The 18,302-nt window shown below is 36.6% G+C and overlaps 1 protein-coding gene across 1 annotated transcript in view; it reads right to left on the reverse strand.

The window, feature by feature from the left end:
- Positions 1 to 6,892: 6,892 nt before the first annotated feature.
- Positions 6,893 to 18,302, reverse strand: part of LOC306872617 (cadherin-11-like) — a 57,495-nt gene continuing 46,085 nt past the window's right edge. The window contains exons 7-12 of the mRNA XM_079421252.1: positions 17,035 to 17,288; positions 16,765 to 16,901; positions 16,019 to 16,140; positions 14,831 to 14,948; positions 9,567 to 9,818; positions 6,893 to 8,627 (exon numbers count right to left, since the gene is read on the reverse strand). Of these exons, the coding sequence (XP_079277378.1) occupies positions 8,137 to 8,627; positions 9,567 to 9,818; positions 14,831 to 14,948; positions 16,019 to 16,140; positions 16,765 to 16,901; positions 17,035 to 17,288 (1,374 nt within the window). The 3' untranslated portion in view covers positions 6,893 to 8,136. The remainder of the gene's footprint in view (positions 8,628 to 9,566; positions 9,819 to 14,830; positions 14,949 to 16,018; positions 16,141 to 16,764; positions 16,902 to 17,034; positions 17,289 to 18,302) is intronic.

Genomic DNA, 18,302 nt, shown 5'->3' on the forward strand with positions numbered 1-18,302 from the left:
TTTTCTATCTACTCGCTTCCTGTTTAACTTTTTTCTTTTTCTCTTTTTCTTTTCACTTTAAGCGTGCTTACACACACACACACACAATGCGGTCCTTGAAGACAAAAGACCTGAGAATGTTTCCGCGTCACATCTATTTATAACCTCCAGGTGTTCGTAATCGAGTGACGTCACCTAACCGAGGTTATATAAGCCAAAGTTTGGCGTGTTTGACACACGTGCTTCAACAACCGGTCGAACAAAGAACGTTCCCAATAGCGCTTTAAGCGCAGCATCGAGAGTAGCTTTTGATAAGGGAACATTCAGAGCTCTTAGATTCTCAGAAGTAAATCAGTATCACATGCAAAGACATAAACACATCTCACCACTGCACGATTATAGAAGCACAAGTGGTAATTTGCAACTGTGAAGGAGAATAAAAGTGGCACTACAGTGGACTTTGACCTCATCGGTCCTAAGGGTGTGATTTGATGACATTGTGTGTATGAAGAATAAGAATTGTCTGGTATTCTGGGTATTTTGGGTCTGATCTTTCTTGGTTTATTTTGCTTACACCAATATATGTCCGTGGTGACTCACATGAGACGTTCACTGGCTTTGTCCTGCTCATTTTCCTTTTAATTCTCTCCTCACCTTCTCCTCCACATTCAGTGGGAGCTCATACTAAGATGTGGCTTCTACTACAGTTTGTTTGTTTGCCTGTGTTTGAATTCTGTTTATTTTCCACCTGTTTATATTTACCCCAGAAGGCATAGAGTAGAAAACTGCCCCCTTTAGAATGCATGAGTCAAAAACGAGTAAAAAAAAACATCTCATTTGTGATGCAATTAGATGCATATGATAATAATTTTATAAGTTAAAATAGCTTCTGTTAAGTAGTTTTATATATATATTTTTCTTATTAAATATAAATCTCAGCATAAACACGATATTCAGCATTGCCCACATGTAATTATGTTCATAATTCTGACCAGTTTATCAAAAATATGTGGACACCCATACTTTGGCTATTCAAGTAATTTCAGTGAAGGCAAATATTGTTCCTTTTAATTAAAAAATGTGAAAAGACACCTTAATTGAGACATCCCTACTCTGTCAGCTGAAAAGATCTCAAAGAAAATTATGAGATGCATGTACTTTTTGAACCATATATTTGTATGTGTGTATATATATCTGTGCACATTATATATAAATAGTATACATTAAATACTTATTTGCTGAAACTGAACTGAAATCTTAATTGAAACGTGTCGCTAAGTATTATTTTTTCTTTATATATAATTAAATATATATAATATATATAATTTTTTTTTTTATTATTATTATTATTTTTTATATTACTGTTTTTCATTAATTGAACATGTTAAGAAGTGGAAAGAAAGAAAGAAAGAAAGAAAGAAAGAAAGAAAGAAAGAAAGAAAGAAAGAAGAAAGAAAGAAAGAAAGAAAGAAAGAAAGAAAGAAAGAAAGAAAGAAAGAAAGAAAGAAAGAAAGAAAAAGAAAGAAAGAAAGAAAGAAAGAAAGAAAGAAAGAAAGAAAGAAAATGTGAGATGCTGCTACAGTATATGCTTTAAAGTATATGTACTACAATCTATAGCTAATAGTAATACTAATAATAATAATAATAATACCGGTAATAATAACAGCAAAAGTATTAGTTATTTACTTTAAACAAGTGTTGTACATTTTCTACATTGTACTACAATTTTATATTTGTATATAAAAATAAAGAAATAAGTAAGGCTTCAAAAAAAATAAATAAATAAATCACATTAATAACTACAAAAGGTCTAATTCAAGATCATTTTGTGATTTAGTGAACATGTCCACTTTTAAATGACTTCACTTTTGAGAACTGATTTAATTGACCTAGTTTATAATAATACATTTGAAATGCCCAAACTAGAATTAGGTTAATAATTAGCATAATTAGATACAAATGAGATTCCAGCTTGTATTGGCTACTTGATATTATATACTATTATATACTTGATAATCACGTCTTTTCACTGATCATTTTACCCCCTGATTTCGTATATTGGGTCATGTCTTGTGTAGGGGTTGACAAGGGACCTTAACAACCCCATCTGACAAGTCAGAACATTTCCAGAAATGCTGATTGTGGAACAGACATGCCAGATTACATCTATCACATCAGTATGCATAGTGTGCCTACTTATTAAGAGTTTGAAGGCTATATGTTTTAATTAGCCATACCTCTAGCGATTAAGACCTGAGAGACAATTATATTAACTAAAATGTTAATTAAAGTCACAAAAAAATTCTTAATTGTTTTCACACCACTGGTCCTCTGTGAGTCCAGAAATAATTCTCAGAAGCTTTTCCCCAATCCGGCATATGCTGGCCTAAATATGCTAACTCCCATGTCACAGCGGCTGCTGTCACACGTAGCACTACCTGTTCTGATAAGGGAACACAAAGAATGTCAGGACATTTCATACTGCAGAACTGGAACAAAGTGGAAAGCAACAGAAAAGTCACTATTGAGCAGTTATGAGAGATCATTTGGTTTATACGGTGATGTAAAAAGGTTAAAAAAGATTAATAATATTCTAAACAAACTTAATATGCAACACCACAGTACAGTAAAGGTATCAGATATCAATACCATGGCACAATAAAATACCATATTCAAGTGCATTTGACTGTAGTACCTCAACATACTAAATATCACCATGGCAGTACCAATAAATAAATAAATTCACAAATTAATTCAAATTAAACTCAAAAACATGTTATTATTAAAGAATACAATGGTATATTGTGGTAATTATTTGTTATTGTTTCTAATTCCTATTTGACAACAAACAGTATATAAATTAATATTAACATAGCATAGTAATATTGAAAGGTATTATAAAATATTATGATTAAAAATAATACATACATTTGAGACTTGACGTATAAAGTTGGCAAAAAGGAGCTCTTGCCATTATGAATTCCAGACATGATTCTGAGAGGTCAGGTGTGTTTAACTCACAGTTTAAAAAGAAAGAGAGAGAAAAAAAATAAAAATCTGCTGCTGGACTTGTATCCTTACTGATCTTTGAGGTAAATATTGGTCCTGTGTGACTGTCCCAGGTGTTCTGTATGTATTTTGTGAAGAACAACAAAAACTGTGCAATATTGTTGGAGCACAAAGATAAATTTATCCCTGCATCCCTGTGGGTGAGGGACACAGAGCAGAAAAGCAATACGGCCCTGAAGCTTTGCAAGGACCCTGCTGTGAGTTATGGAAGCTAAGCTATTGCTAGTTTCCTATGACACACCATAAATCATGGAACAGGTTTGAACTTTTTTATTTATTTTCTCCACCTTCGTATTTTACCCTCCTGCAGCTACAACCAAGAAGGAACAACTCCTGTGGAAGAATTTGACATGTTTTTTGCGCAAAAGTCATCATGGACAATTCCAGAAGCCTTTAGTTCTTCCCTTAACTTCCACCCAAGGTCAAACACTGGATGTTCTCCCATCATCCTTTTCTCTCTCTTCGCAAACTCTCTCTTGCCTTTGGTTTCATAGTAACTCAGTATTTCAGGCTTACAAGCTTAACAATCAGCTTGTAACAATCAAACAAGAGTAAATCTTCTTGCATTTCCTGTTGAAAGAAATCCTATAAAGCAAACAAGACAAAATCAGTCAGAGCAGTTACAATTCTTAATTGAGGGCTTAGTGCTGAATGAAAACACAAAGGGAATAATGGCTTATGCCACTGATCAAATAATTATTAAGCAAAAAATATATTAAGCAGGATTTATTTAGTTACTCAAAGTACATTAACACCAAAAATTATTTTAGCTAAATGCACAAGGCTGCAGTTTTCTATCATTAATTTGACAACAACTCATATTTCTGTCATTTCCGGCATATAATATTCACTAATTATAGGTAATAAAATCAACATATAATAATATAAAAAATTGTATTTTGAAGTTACTATTAGTAGTAGTAACAGTGTTACTATTTAATAATTATTGATTGCAATACATAATAAAAATAGGCTAATATTTACTCACTTGTTCATAAAGCACTGTTAAGCACTATAAAGGAGATAAAGTGGAGGTGCGAAATGCTTCACACCCACATACACAAACAGTCAGAGAATCTGTTTGTTGCAGATTGCCCATCGGCTATGGAATACAGATATACAGCTGCTATGAGACAATGTGACCCTCTTACAAAATCATTTTGATCTTGAACCCTCATTGACATTGGAATTGATTTTGGTAAGTATGCATTGTTGTTTTCTCTGATTAGTTATAGTGTTTCTGACTTTTACACTCCTATTCTGAGTGTAGATCTGTCATATGCAAAGATAGGTTTCTAGGACTTTAGAGCATTTTGTGTAGGTTTGAATCAGCCTCCTCCAGCCTTCTCTATCTCAGGTACATCGCAGTGCACCCAACCACACTTAATGCTTGCAGCGCCTTTGTCAGGAAGGAACTATTGATTCATAGTTCCCAGTGAAGATACTGACACTTTTTGTATAGATCCTTGAGATACGAGTCAGAGCTGTAGTCTGCCCCTCCCCATCCACTCCCTAGACACTGAGGAGAGACAGAGGTTATAGGAATCACCCAGGCCCTGTTAGTGGGACCTAGAGGGCCCAGAGTGTGGCAGGATAATCAGCAGACCAGTCAAGCTAACGACAAGTAGGTTTGGTTGAGAGAACTGGTGAAAAAGGCCTATTTATATTGATTGAAATAGGTGACACATAATTTCAGAAAACTATTCACAGTCATTTGTGTGTAAATACAAAAGTTATCTTTATCCATCTTGTGCTTTCTGTGTTTATCAACAGAGTCTAGCTCCCTATTCTCAGCGTTGCTGGTTCCAGAAGTGTTTTATCCATTCATTTTTCCCCATAGGAATTTTGAAAAAGTCTCTAAGACATGAACCGAGCAACCAGATACAAGGTGAATAACAACAATGCAAACTTGGATTTGAAGCAAAATGTTGTTGAAAATCTGACAAAAAGACAAAGGTACAAGACTGTGTTCTTAATGAGGGAAATAATTACAATCTCATGAACCCGAATGACAAATTAAAAACAAAGTAGAAATATAAAAATATCCATTTAAAAATTTTTGGTTGTATATATGCAGCTTATTTTTGAAGCCTATGGGTGAGACTTCCGGTTCATTAGTCGCTCTAGGGAAATTATGAGAAGAATAACATGCAGTAAATGGTAAAAATTTGCACTACAAACTGGTGTGTTCATAATTAAGATTAACATTAAAACAATAAGGTAAGACACACCAATTTGCAATATCAAACAGTAAAACTATCTGTTTTGTACAGCTAAAAATAGCTATACGCGGATGAGACGGAAGCTAGACCCAAAAATATTACACATTGCCAAGCCCATTTTTTATGGAAAGAATAAGGTGGATAGAAACAATATATTTTTTGGTTTATATAGACTATTTGGTAACACTTTAGTATAGGGACCAATTCTCAATATTAACTAGTTGGCTATTAGCATGCTTATTATTAACCTATTGGCTGTTTACTAGTACTTATAAAGCACATATTCTGCATGACCATATTCTACATCCCTAATCCAACCCAATACCTAAACTTAACAACTACATTAATAACTATTAATAATAAGTTGTTAATAGCGAGAATTGGACCTTAAATTAAAGTGTGACGGACTATTTAAATATTTTAGTGTTTTGAAAGGCAAGGGGCATTCGATCACAAAATGTGTGTTGCTTCATGGGAGTGGGCAGGGCTCAGCAGACTTTCGGTGCGATTTGCTTGCTGCAAATCTCTGATTGGTGGGATTCTTTACAGCATCTTGGGTAATGCAATTTTTCACCAGGGATTTCACTGTTAAACACGATCATTTAAAACATAAATTAAAATAATGCAAAATGATGCCAACAACAATTAAAGCATTGATTGGCATGCATTTTTACTTCCAGGAACTGGCTATTGCACTCTATAAGATGGTTAAATTTCAAACTAAACTTTATACAATCCACACAGGGCATTTTTCAGAAACCGCATTCCAAAACAATCAGCCTTGTTGGTGGAAATCTGGCGATTGCGACCGGCATGTATCTGTTGTCCACTAGTTCGAAATCATTAATCAGTTAACAAGCGTATGCCACCCGCTGCTAGTGTGCCTCCGTTCGCACGTAATCTAGTTCTTTGACAGAACACATCTAGAGACATGACAAGAAAAACTCATGCAGAGTGACAATTTTTCCTACTCAGAAGCACAGATAGCCTATCCTTTCTGACAATAACACCGCCGGAATAAACCAAAATCAGTATTTTTAAAGGGCACGTGCTTTTGCTGCTTGTTAAAGAGGACACCCAGCAGGATTCCACGGAGGATAGCTAAGGGCTACGGTTCCACAAGGAACGGTTTGTCATCAGAGGCTATATTTCCTGTGCTTCACTTCATACATGGTTTCGGCAAATGTAGTCTTCCTGCATGGGCGAGAAGAGCCTGCAGCAGTGATCTTCTGTTTATTTCCAAGGCCCTTCAGGGAAATTGGTGTCCAATCTCATTCAGGTGGGCTGAAGTTCTGTTTTATGTAAGACTATTTTTCTTTTCATTCTTTTTCTTTTTTTAACAAAGTGCACATTGACCTTTCAGTGTGCGGCTACCCTGGGAGAGGAAAGAATGCAAGCCTCTCTGCTGGGAGACAATGGAGAGGCCTACCACTGGAAAGCACAGAAGCCGCCGGTGAAAAGCTCTGCACGTCTCTGCGAGTGCGAATGCAATTCATGCGCTGCACTGCATTCATATTCAACCTTTGTTTTTTCATCATGAGTTGCGCTACATTGGTTATACGTCGTGTAAAGCACCGATATATTGTGTTCACACAAATTTCTTACCGCCATCAATCATTTTTATAAAAAGAGCATTTATTTAAAAGTTTTTGCTTCTTAGATTGAAGCACATAATAAAGCAACAGTACAATGTTCATAAAATATAAGGGTGATGCTGTAATATTTTCCTTACATGTTGAAATACTGATATTTGTATGTATACTAAAATAAGAACTTTTAAAATTGTACAAATAGTTACCATAAAATCGACATAGAAATTAGCCATTTCTCACTGCGACAAGACAGACTGCTATTTTCTCACCAAGGAGAATAACATAAGCCATTAAAGAGAATGAGAAATGAAGAAAACTGAAAAAAAGAGTCATAATGATATCATCATAAAAAAAAAAGAGAGAGATAAAAATTTACATAAACTGATCGGTGTAAGATTGATCCTCAAGAGACATATTTTGCACATTGTACTGTACATACGTTATAAGGACTTTAGCTTGCTTTAGGATATAGCTTTCAAGTTACAAAAAATGCACTGCGTTGCAAGAGTGTCCATTATTTAAGGCGATTTTTGAGCTCACAGGTCTTTCTTTGTGATTGTTCGTAGATGGAACTGGGCTGAAGGGTTTTTTTTTCTTTACTTTTTTTCTTTTATTCTAGATGAGAGAAACACACTGAGTCTATTTTTGCTGGATCCATCTGCTTCCAAATATATATATAAAAAACAAAAAAACAAAACAAAACGAGGACCCGTTTGAACAATATCTCCAAAGACAATATGGAGGCGCTACAGAAGTTACAGAAATCTTAATTTGCTGACGTTCACTCCAGATTACTTAATAAGGCAACTGTTTTTGTTTTTATTTCTTCGTGGGCTCATTCACAGTATCAGCAAATCCATGTCTCTCTGTGATCCACATCCATAACCTCCAACCTGTAGGAACCTACAAACATCAAAAGTGAAACGTAACGTTCTTCAGTTCTTAAACAACATTGTCACATATTTCTTCATTTCATACACACAACAGAGACACGTCAACCATAGATGTGTCTGTGTGTCTTTATCTTTTTTTTATTGTTTTATTTTGTTTTTGTAAAATTGTTATTTCTACCCTTCTGGCTCCCCCATAGCACATTGTGACCGTACCTTTGACACTCCCCGCATCTAGTATACTGTGCGTATACTTACAAATAACCTAGAGTTTACTATAAAGTGAAAAACTCATGGAATACTTATAGTAAACTTCACAAAACACACAGTTAGTGGAGGAGGGCCGGGTGGGGGGAGATGAAAAGGGACCTATTTGAGCGAACGTTAAGAGTTGTCATCAGCGGAGTCTTTGGTGCCGTAAAGATCGGCAAGTTTCTTGAAGCGTGGCCCCCAGCTTTGGAGGTAGTCGTAGTCCAGGTCTGAATCTGTGGTCACCGACTCCAAGGAACTAAGAGAGCCAGCAATAGAGCCTCTACCTTCATAACCGTAGATCTGAATGGAGTCATACGGGGGCGCTGTGGGGTCATTGTCCGCGTCAGAAATCCGCGTTTTGATGAAGTCATCCACATCTACACTGTTGCCAATGGGCCTCAGGCGCATGGGATACTGCAGCTCGGGCTTGATGTCCTTACGGGGCAGGAAGCCGTTGGCACCGTCTGGGTTCTGTAAGGTGGCAATGTCAAACGCCTCGGTGTCCTCCTCGCCACCTCCCTCATCATCATAGGTGATGATGTTCTCCCGAATGTCTTCCTCCTCAAATATGATCAAAGGCTCCTTTTTCTGGCGCCGCAGGGCCACGAACAGCACCACGATCGCTGCAGAAATGCAAACAAATGTCAAGCCAATGCTAATAGCATCTCTCACTTATGTTCGAATCGCTACGATGCTTCTGTATATAAGTAATCACATCAGAAACGGTTTTCTTAAATGTAGTTGCTGGAAAGATTTGACTCTGAAAATGAAGTGTTCCCATTAAATGCAATGTTTTAATACTGCTCTTTGATAAGTACACATAACTTGAGATAGCTAATATGTTTTAAGAAATGATGAAATGTAATATTACAGCTCTTGAATATGACTTGACATTCTTTACACATTAGAATAAATACAAAATCCCTCCTAAGATTACTAACTTTAAGTGTTCCCCCCTTTATTTCTTCCTCTATTCCTTTATGTCTCTTCAAAAATGGTTATATATATATATATATATATATATATATATATATATATATATATATATACACACACACACATACACTGTATATATATATATATATATTTTTTTTTTTCATTCATTCATTCATTCATGTTTTTGATTTAGTTTTTTAATTTCAGTTTAATAGTTGTTAAAATTTGTGTACTTCATAAGTGTACTTCAACAATTGACTACATAATTTTGCCTCACAATTGCTCTGAAGCATTTGTCTCTGACAATTTCAAATATTACTTAAGTAAACAATCATTTTTACAACGTACTTAGGCTCAGAATGCTTTAGGGAAACGGATCCCTAATCAGTTTATAGAGGCAAGCAAAGTAAATAAATGATGTTCTCTGTAAACTATCTGTTCTATAAATACTTTACTCTTCTCTAGTTGTATGAGTGTAAAATAATTCCAGTGTGTTTTGGGGTAAAATGTAAATATTGACATGCATCAGGTCCCTATAAAATGTTTAATCCAACCAAGCTAGACCTTTATTATTTACACGTGGTTGCTTTGCTTGTGTATTCATATACAAAAATAATTAGGCTTACCCAGTAGAATAACAATACAGGCCAAGATGGCAATCAGAGCTCCAGTGCTGAGCCCTGCTGACAGGATGAAAGGTTCCACATTGCAAGAGAGGATGGTGTCTTTGCTGTCGCAGCTGCACACACGGATTATAAGAGTATTTGTGCTGCTCATTGGGGGAACGCCGTTGTCATTGATCTCGATGGGAAGGTGATACACATCCTGGGACATTCTGCTGAAGCCCTTCCGGATCACAAAGATGCTAGCAGTGCTATCTGTGGAAGCAACAGAGGAACATTGATGGAATGTTTACTTCAGCTGCTGAGGAGGTTACACGATTTTAGTAAAACAGCAACAGAGTTGTAAAGCACTGAATAGAATTACAGGAAAGTTATCCGTTCCCTGGAGTTTAGGTGCATGAGAACTACCCACAGCCACCAGTGAGAGTCAATGAGGTGTGAATCCTCCAATATTAAATTCATTTTTAATATTAAGAACATTTATCAGCTTTTGGAAGTGTAATCAAAGTTAGAGCAGAGGGAGCGGTATTGGTTTTATTTGCAACTGGGAGGGATGGATCAGTGCCAGCGCATTTCCCTGACTCAGTGCAAGGTCACGCTGAAGGCATAGATGGAGTGAGTTCATTTAGGGGCCTGGGGTTTAGTCATTTTCACTCCCTCTGGCACCACTTTCTTCAACCTTCAGTGGCTCTGTCAGGGAACGCCACTAATGATATGGCTACAATGCTCATATAGCATGACACCGTGTTCAGGCTCGATCAATCTAATGTTATCCATTATAATTCTATATCATATTCTGCCAGTGAGATTACCATGGGCTCTGTGAAGTATCAATTTGCAATGTTTGAACTCGAGAGAGCTCCTCTGGGTCCTTGTTTACCATGTTGTGCTTTTGGGCCACTTTTATTGGCAAATGCTGTACACTGAGAACCCTCATGGAAGCCTCCTTTATGCCAGGAAGGGAGCATGAATGCGTTGGTCTTGTACGCATGATGTGTGACAAAAATACTGAGTCTAATATTATAAACGCATTTTTTTTACACTGTCAATGTGAAGCCAAATTAAATTCTTCATACATCATTATCTGGAAAAAGGAAGAAACGAAAAAAAAATGTCAATCGGTTCACTCCGAGCAGAATCGATATTTTAACGTTTCCGTTCCTGCGTTCCTCTGTATTATTACCGTTCCGAAACCGATTTGAGTAGAAAAAATAACGGTTAATACCGTTATTTTAAAAATTGTCTTTGCCTATAATAATAATAATAATAATAACAATAAAGTACTGTTTTCTTTACACAAAAAGAAAAATAAATAAAAATTACTCGTGTAATCGACTATTGTTTTCAGTGTCGACTAGTAGGAGCTGTACCATTTAGTCGACTAGTCGACTAGACCCGCACATCCCTAATAAACACAGTAATTAGTTTCTCTCCACAACAAATCCTCTAAACTTAAGGATAGCCTATAGGCTATAAAAACGTCATTCCAAAAACAAATTAAAGGTGAAACTGATGCCTACCTCTCTCACTCGGCACGAATCCAAATGTTTCCATATTCTCGACGTATAGCCTACTAAAATATTATTTATTGGCTTTTACTTTCATCGAAGCACCGCTGGTGTGTAAGATCTGTTGAATCCATCTTACACTGACGTCGGATAAACGCTAACGCCGGTGTTCTGACGATTTGTACTACCCTGTCAGATTTTCCATTAAAACAGATGGTAGCAGAATTCATTGCCATTGCGACTAGGGTTCACAGCTGAGCACGGGCAGGCATTTCACTCGCTGGATGCGTCAGCATCACATTTGTATAGTCTGTACTACTTGAATTCGTGATTGGTTGACAGCAAATTTAAAATATTAAATGGAACGATAAAATAACGTTATTAACCGGTTAATGGCCATTTCAAATTTTCGATTCTGTTCGGAACTATAAAATTTGATTTAGTTTCTGTTTCCGGTTCTGTTCCAGTCAAAATTTCGTTCGTTTCCGGTTTTCGTTTTCGTTCCTTGAACCGGTTCAGAGCCCTGCTCACAAGACATATTTTTCTCAGGATTGTATGTTTATATCTCACAATTCTGACTTAATAACAACCCAACAGGCACAGGACATCAATATAATGTCAGGTTGACATTGGACAGACGTTCCATTTTGGTTGAGAATAAAAATCGGGTTGACATCAGTATTTGACGCCAATTTGACATTGACTTAACGTTGAATTTTTTGGTTACACAACCTAAAAACAACAAATATTAATTGTCAGCTGACGTCCGTATTGGACATCAAATTAACATTTGACATTGAATTTTGGTTACCTGACATCGAATCCGAAATTTAACCAAATATCAATGCTTTATGATATTGTGTGCCTGCTGGGAAGCATTTGCAATGTTACATCTCTGACTTTATAACTTGCAATTGACCTATCAGTAAGCCCCACCCCCCTTAGTTACTGTTGCTCCCTCGGACAAACAAACGGAGTTGCTCATTGTCTTACAATGACAGCTGCAGTGTGAAAACCTTGTCCCACAATGTTTTTGCACAGTTTTGGACACAGAAGGCCACCAAATGGGAATGAAATATTCCATGGAGAGATTTATAAAATATTTAAAAATAAATATGGTGGGTAACTCGAAGCTAGGGTTTACAGATCTCAATGCAAGCGGGAGAAGTCTCATATTACGGTCGGTCATCACGATCGCAGATGACAACATGCAGGATCAACACTGTTCATGTATCGCAGGGTACGATTCAATTAAGGCACATTTAATCAGTTTAATATGAAGAGACAGTGAAATGTAAACCTTTGTTTATGTGTTTTTGACCTACACTGTACAAGCCGCGAGAACAGTCCGCTATTTAGGTTTGTACGTTAGCATGGACTCACTAACTTTAACGTTAGCTAGTTTTAGCCAGAGATACCTTGCTGAAGCACAAGACAACATTAACGTTCTGCTTGAGCAGATGAAAACGGAAAACCAGAAAACGGACGTTTTTGTCTTCATTTGTATTGGGATTGAATACTTAGGGACATTTTGCTCTGTTTTGTTTGGATTCAGGAAATGTAATAAAATAAATTATGTTGCCCATCCTCTCAGGATACCTGGAATCAGTGTTACAAATACCCCATGCAAGCTTCGGATCTTCCAATGTTTCTCTATGGCACTGAAACCTAAAGATGTCCGAGTTCTGCTCCCCGTGCAACTAATACTTGACTGCCATTGGCTAGTCTGCGTTCGTGGGGAGGGGCTTACCGATAGGTCAATTGCAAGTTAACATCAAGCAATTCTGAGAAAAAAAAAAAAAAAAGTCAGAATTGCGAGATAAATAGTCACATTTACCTTTTATCAATTGCCTTTTTTTTTTTTTTTTATTCAGCAGAAATTATCTTCCATAATATTCAATTAATGTTTTTAAAAAAAATATGGAATAAGGTCTTTTAAACTTTCAATTAAAAAAATTTTGCATGTAAGAATGTATTACAAAAAAAAAAAAAATGTACAGACCCCAACTTTATGGCTCTCAATGACAGATATTTAATAAAAATTGCAATTGCTGGATGATGATTAATTCCCACATTTAAATGCAGTTGGCATTCTCAAAACCTTGCAGATCAAAACCAGATCTGATGCATTTTTACTTTTTCATTATAACTAAACACATAATATTCCATACACTTAATATTTAGAATTCATGCACATTTATAATCAGCAGGCCTTCATTACGTCCGTCTGATAAGAGGAGCAATGTCAGAGCCTCTGTGCGGAGAGTGGAGCATAATGGAGCTTCAGATAAATGGGTGGGCAAAGCTGTTGAAAACTGTATCCATTTGAAAGGCTCTGGATCCTGATAAAGCCAGTCAATCTGAGTAGCCTAATCTGTCTCCCTAATATTGTTGGCTTTTGAAATGGCCTGCTAGAATGGCAGACCGAATGGGAAAGACAGTCATTTCTCTCTCTCTTTCACTCCCTCAACTTCTCGGTTCACATAGGTTCGCTCTATTAACCAAGAAAAAAAGCCTAAACATGTCTGTGATTCTAAAAATTCATTCTTTAAAAAACAATTAATGCATGTTTCGCTCACTCAGGCAAGAAATATGTGGAGTTACTGGAATCAGCTATTGAATTTCATTATATTTCCAATCTATTGGTGGTCAACGAGAAATATAGCACAATCAGAATTTAGCCAATGGAACGGAGCAGCTCAGTCAATGACGTCAATTTGTAGGCCAATCTGGAAGGCTATTTCGCCAAGGAGTCCCTTGAGGTGTTCAGAAAAGCAAAGGTTTTCGATTTTTGAGCAAAATGAGGTCTGTGGTAAAATACGATTAAATTACAAGGAGCTACAGTTATCTGATTCTATAAGCACAGCAGCTTCCACTGTTTAGAGTGTGATTTGTGTAAACAAAATGTGAAAATCTGAAGTAGTTCTGGAAATTTCTGATCCAACAGCTTGGAAATTCTAATTCTCTTCCAGGAATGGCTCGAAATTCAACAGCTCTACAGGTGGAAAATAGTTTAGTTTGTTAGTATTTGTTAGGCTACTATCATATAATAGCACTCATACTGAGCATTCTAAAATAACACCAAAGCTCTTTGTAAGCAAAGTAAACACGATTTACAGTTTCTTTGAAGCATACATATTTCAGCTTGTAATCTACCATGAGCCACCACATAATGAGTTCATATAAAAACAGCAAATTCCCCTCAAACCGAGCGCCACCCAGTCACGACAATACTCCTCAGAGAGGCTCCTCAACTGGCTCTAACTTGAGGCTTCTCGTTTCCCAGCGACTGACTCTCATATAACAGCAGGTGGGTCTCTCATACATGTTCTTCAGACCTGTGTCTACCTGTTTGAGGAAAGACTGTTAGACTAAAGTATGGTGCTGAAGGTTTTCCGGGCACACCAAGCAGGATGCTTGAGAAACAGATAGAAACGGGGCTGCCTACCAGCTGGGCCTCACCCACGTTTAGAATCCACAGATGGAGAAGCTCAAACGAGAGTGACGCCTCCACAATTAATAAGAGAGGAAGTTGACTTGAGTTTGCCCATCTCATCATGACCTAATTATCAACACGAGGTTGGCTGGGCGACACTGCAGACACTCACTCCTACACATGGATAAACTAATTTGGTTTGGAAAGAGACAAAAAAAAAGTGTTTTCAATTGGCGTATTTCCTTAGGCAGTTCACTTGGCTTGAAAGAAGCAGTTGTTCAGTGCAAATTATACTGCAATGGGGTGTTTTATGTGCCACACACCTCTGTTGTCCTTGAGGGAGAAACTGTGGTTGTTAGCGACCTCAGGGGCCAGGCTGAAGTGGAAGTGCTGGCGGTGGGCCATTTCGTCCTTATCTGTAGCACTAACTGTTTCAATGAGCTGTGGAGCAGAGGGTTCAAATCAGGTCATGTTAAATTGGTTAAAATCACCAGGGCATGCCTTTAAATAAATGTATGCCTCTTTTATCTCTCTTTTTTTTTTCTCTGTCACTCATTCAAACTTGCAACTGGCCGACAAAAAAAGTGAACAGTGAATTGATTAAATTTAGACATGAATATAATCTTTTATAGTGCTCATTTAAAAGTTGTGATAGAAGTTGTGACCTCTTTTAGGAATTAGCTAACTCATTAACCGTTTCCTGTACCTATTTAAAAGCAGTCATACATTTCACAGATACAGGGATTAAATAAGAGATATTAAGGCCTGGTTTCACAGACAGGGTTTAGGTTAAACCAGGATTAGGCAATAGTTAAATTAGGACAATTAAGTAGTTTTTATAAACATGCCTTAGAAACAAACAATACTGGTGTGCATATTGAGACAAAACAAAGGCCCTGCCATATTTTAAGATGAGTTAGTGCAAGTTTCTTTCAGTTGAAACAGCGCAGACTTACATTTTAGATCTATCTATCTATCTATCTATCTATCTATCTATCTATCTATCTATCTATCTATCTATCTATCTATCTATCTATCTATCTATCTATCTATCTATCTATCTATCTGTAAAATATTATCTGGCAATACTTTACACATTATTAACTAATGTTAAAAAATGTGGAGTCCGTACAGTATATATTTTGTATGCTTTTAAAAGAAGTCTCTTATATTTACCAAAGCTGAATTTCATTTTTTTTTTAGCTAAAAATAGAGTAAAAATGGCAATATTCTCAAGTTTGTAGTGTCACATGATCTTTCAGAAATTATTCAAATTCACAGATTAGTAATTTAGTAACTTGTAACTTTTGATGTAACCTTGATGGATAAAAGTAATTAATAAAATCTTACTGATCCCAAACTGTTGAATGGTAGTGAATGTGCATATGCATTAATAGCATAAACACACAATTAACTAATATTGATGAACCTTACTGTAAAGTGTTGCTAATTAATTAATAAGTGCTGAAACATATTTAATTGGTCCTCAAATAAACAGTTAGTTGATTTACCTTTCCAGGGCTGACATTCTCACAGACAAGCACTTCATTTTGAGTGGCAAACTCTGGAGCGTTGTCATTCACATCTTTGACTTTGATATTGACTCGTACTTTTGCATCTTGGTGATGGCCGCCTGGAACAACAACAGAATTCAAAATGAGACAAATGTTTAAGATTTACCAATAATTCAGTGTGCTGTAAAAACTTTAGTTAGACCTTAGTGGAAGGACATGAATGATAAGACAGAACCATGATTATTACAATTGATAATGATTTACTCACTTATCCTATCAGAAATGATCAGGTTTAGTAAATCCCTTGATATTTTGCTTTCAGACACAAGCATCTTCCACATAACAAAAAATAATAAATTAAAAAAATAAAAATGTAGTTTTCATGTCTTTAGACATTAATTTTTGATGGCAAAATGTATCAAAGACAGTGGAATGAAAGGGAAATGTATCAAAGTATTGAATTCAACCAGAACAAACACTATCTGCACCTCAAGGAAATCAAATGCACACAAAAATAAATATATAACATTTCAGGGCCAATTACACGGTGTTCACTGAACTGAGGGTATCATTTGAAATTTGAAGAGGTAATCTGTGGCTGTCTCTTCTGAAATGATGCAGGAGGCCTGGCGACACTACAACCACATAAGAGCAGGGTGGAGGGAGAGCTGGGGAGCTTGGTTAGGGAAAAAATGAGGGCTACTCTGTTATTTAAAAGCCCAGAAAAGCGATGAGTGACCTACCAATCTCTGCAGCACTGACAGAGATGTTGTGCCAAGTCTGTGCTTCCCGATCTAAAGGCCTTGTGGTCTTAATAATGCCATCCTCAGCATTAATGGTGAAAAACTCTTCCAAGTCTGTATAGCGTGGAATCATATATCTGGGATGAAAAAAAAAAAAAAAAAAGTATAAGCTTTGACTATCATCAAACAAAGCACTGATCATACGGCTTTACTGACAAAAACAGCCAAAGCAAAAGTAATCTGATTCTTTTTACAGGAAATGGTTGCTACCTGATTGGATTGTTCATGATGTCGGTGTCTTTGGCATGCACACGGCCGACCAGAGTGCCTGCTGGGGCGTTTTCCTCCACCTCAAAGTTGTAGCTGGGAGCCATGAAGGTCGGGGGCTCGTCTGCATCTTCTACTGATATTTTCACAATAGTAGTATCTTTGTATGGACCCCAGGCAGCGAAACGTGGGTCCACGTGTGGGTTGGAGGCTTCTACCTTTAGTGTATATGATCGCTTGGTCTCAAAGTCCACAGGCTGAAAACAAGAAGTGAGGACACAATTTAGTTATTCACTTTGATAGAAGCTGTCAATAGAAATAAATAAATCAATAAAAGTGTTTTTTAGAGGAATCACTCTACACGTTTGAATATGAAAATGACCCCTGTGTCAATTGATTCTGGACTACATGGAGAACCAAATGTGAATAAAAAAATAAATGAGTCTAAAGCAATAAAATGAATAACTATTAATAGATTACCAATACAGTAAATCAAGTGAAATGAAATAGGAAAAGTAAACACAAGAATCTAGCTAACCAGAAAAAAATGAAATAAAAGGAAAAGTTTAAAAGAAGCAGACTAGAGGGCACTGTTGTTATCTGTTGTTATACATTTGGGGAGGAGACTGAATTCACAAAGAAGCTCAAATGAGAAAGCATTCGAATATCAAGGCTCTTGCAGACGTCTTTCAGTTACAGATTGCACTTTTTTTACAATTCTCAAATGTCACAATTCTCATGCAATTTAAGTTCAAGCAAATGAAACAAGATTTAAAAAAAGCGCATTCAAAAGCAGCCAGTCATTTGGTCCGCTTGTGTCCTGCATCGACAGTTTTCACACGTCCGCCTGTTTTCTGATTAGCCTGTCTCACCCGTCACACCTCTCGGTCACAAATTACCAAGTGAGAATTACACATAAAGGTATATATCAACTCAAACACACACTCACACGTACACATGCCGGCTAGCTGTGTGTTGATTAGATGAAAGTTGTTTTTCTTGCTTCCTCATTCTCTTCTCTCACATTTTATTTTCTTTGGATCTCTTTAATGGAGCTGCCAACGCTGGAAACAAGTATGACCCAGTTCTTTCCTCAACAGGTTGGAAACTAGTCTCTGTTTATCCTGACAACAACAGTCCCCCTCTTTCTCTTTTTCCCCTAATACAATCCGTTATTTGGCACCTAATAACTCCCGTCTGAACCTAATCAGGAGCAGATAATATTCATAATAATGCTACGTCTCTTAATATTCAGCCTGCATCGCCTGCCC

Source organism: Barbus barbus (genome assembly GCF_936440315.1).
Source record: "Barbus barbus genome assembly, chromosome: 1".
Classification (NCBI taxonomy): Eukaryota; Metazoa; Chordata; class Actinopteri; order Cypriniformes; family Cyprinidae; genus Barbus; species Barbus barbus.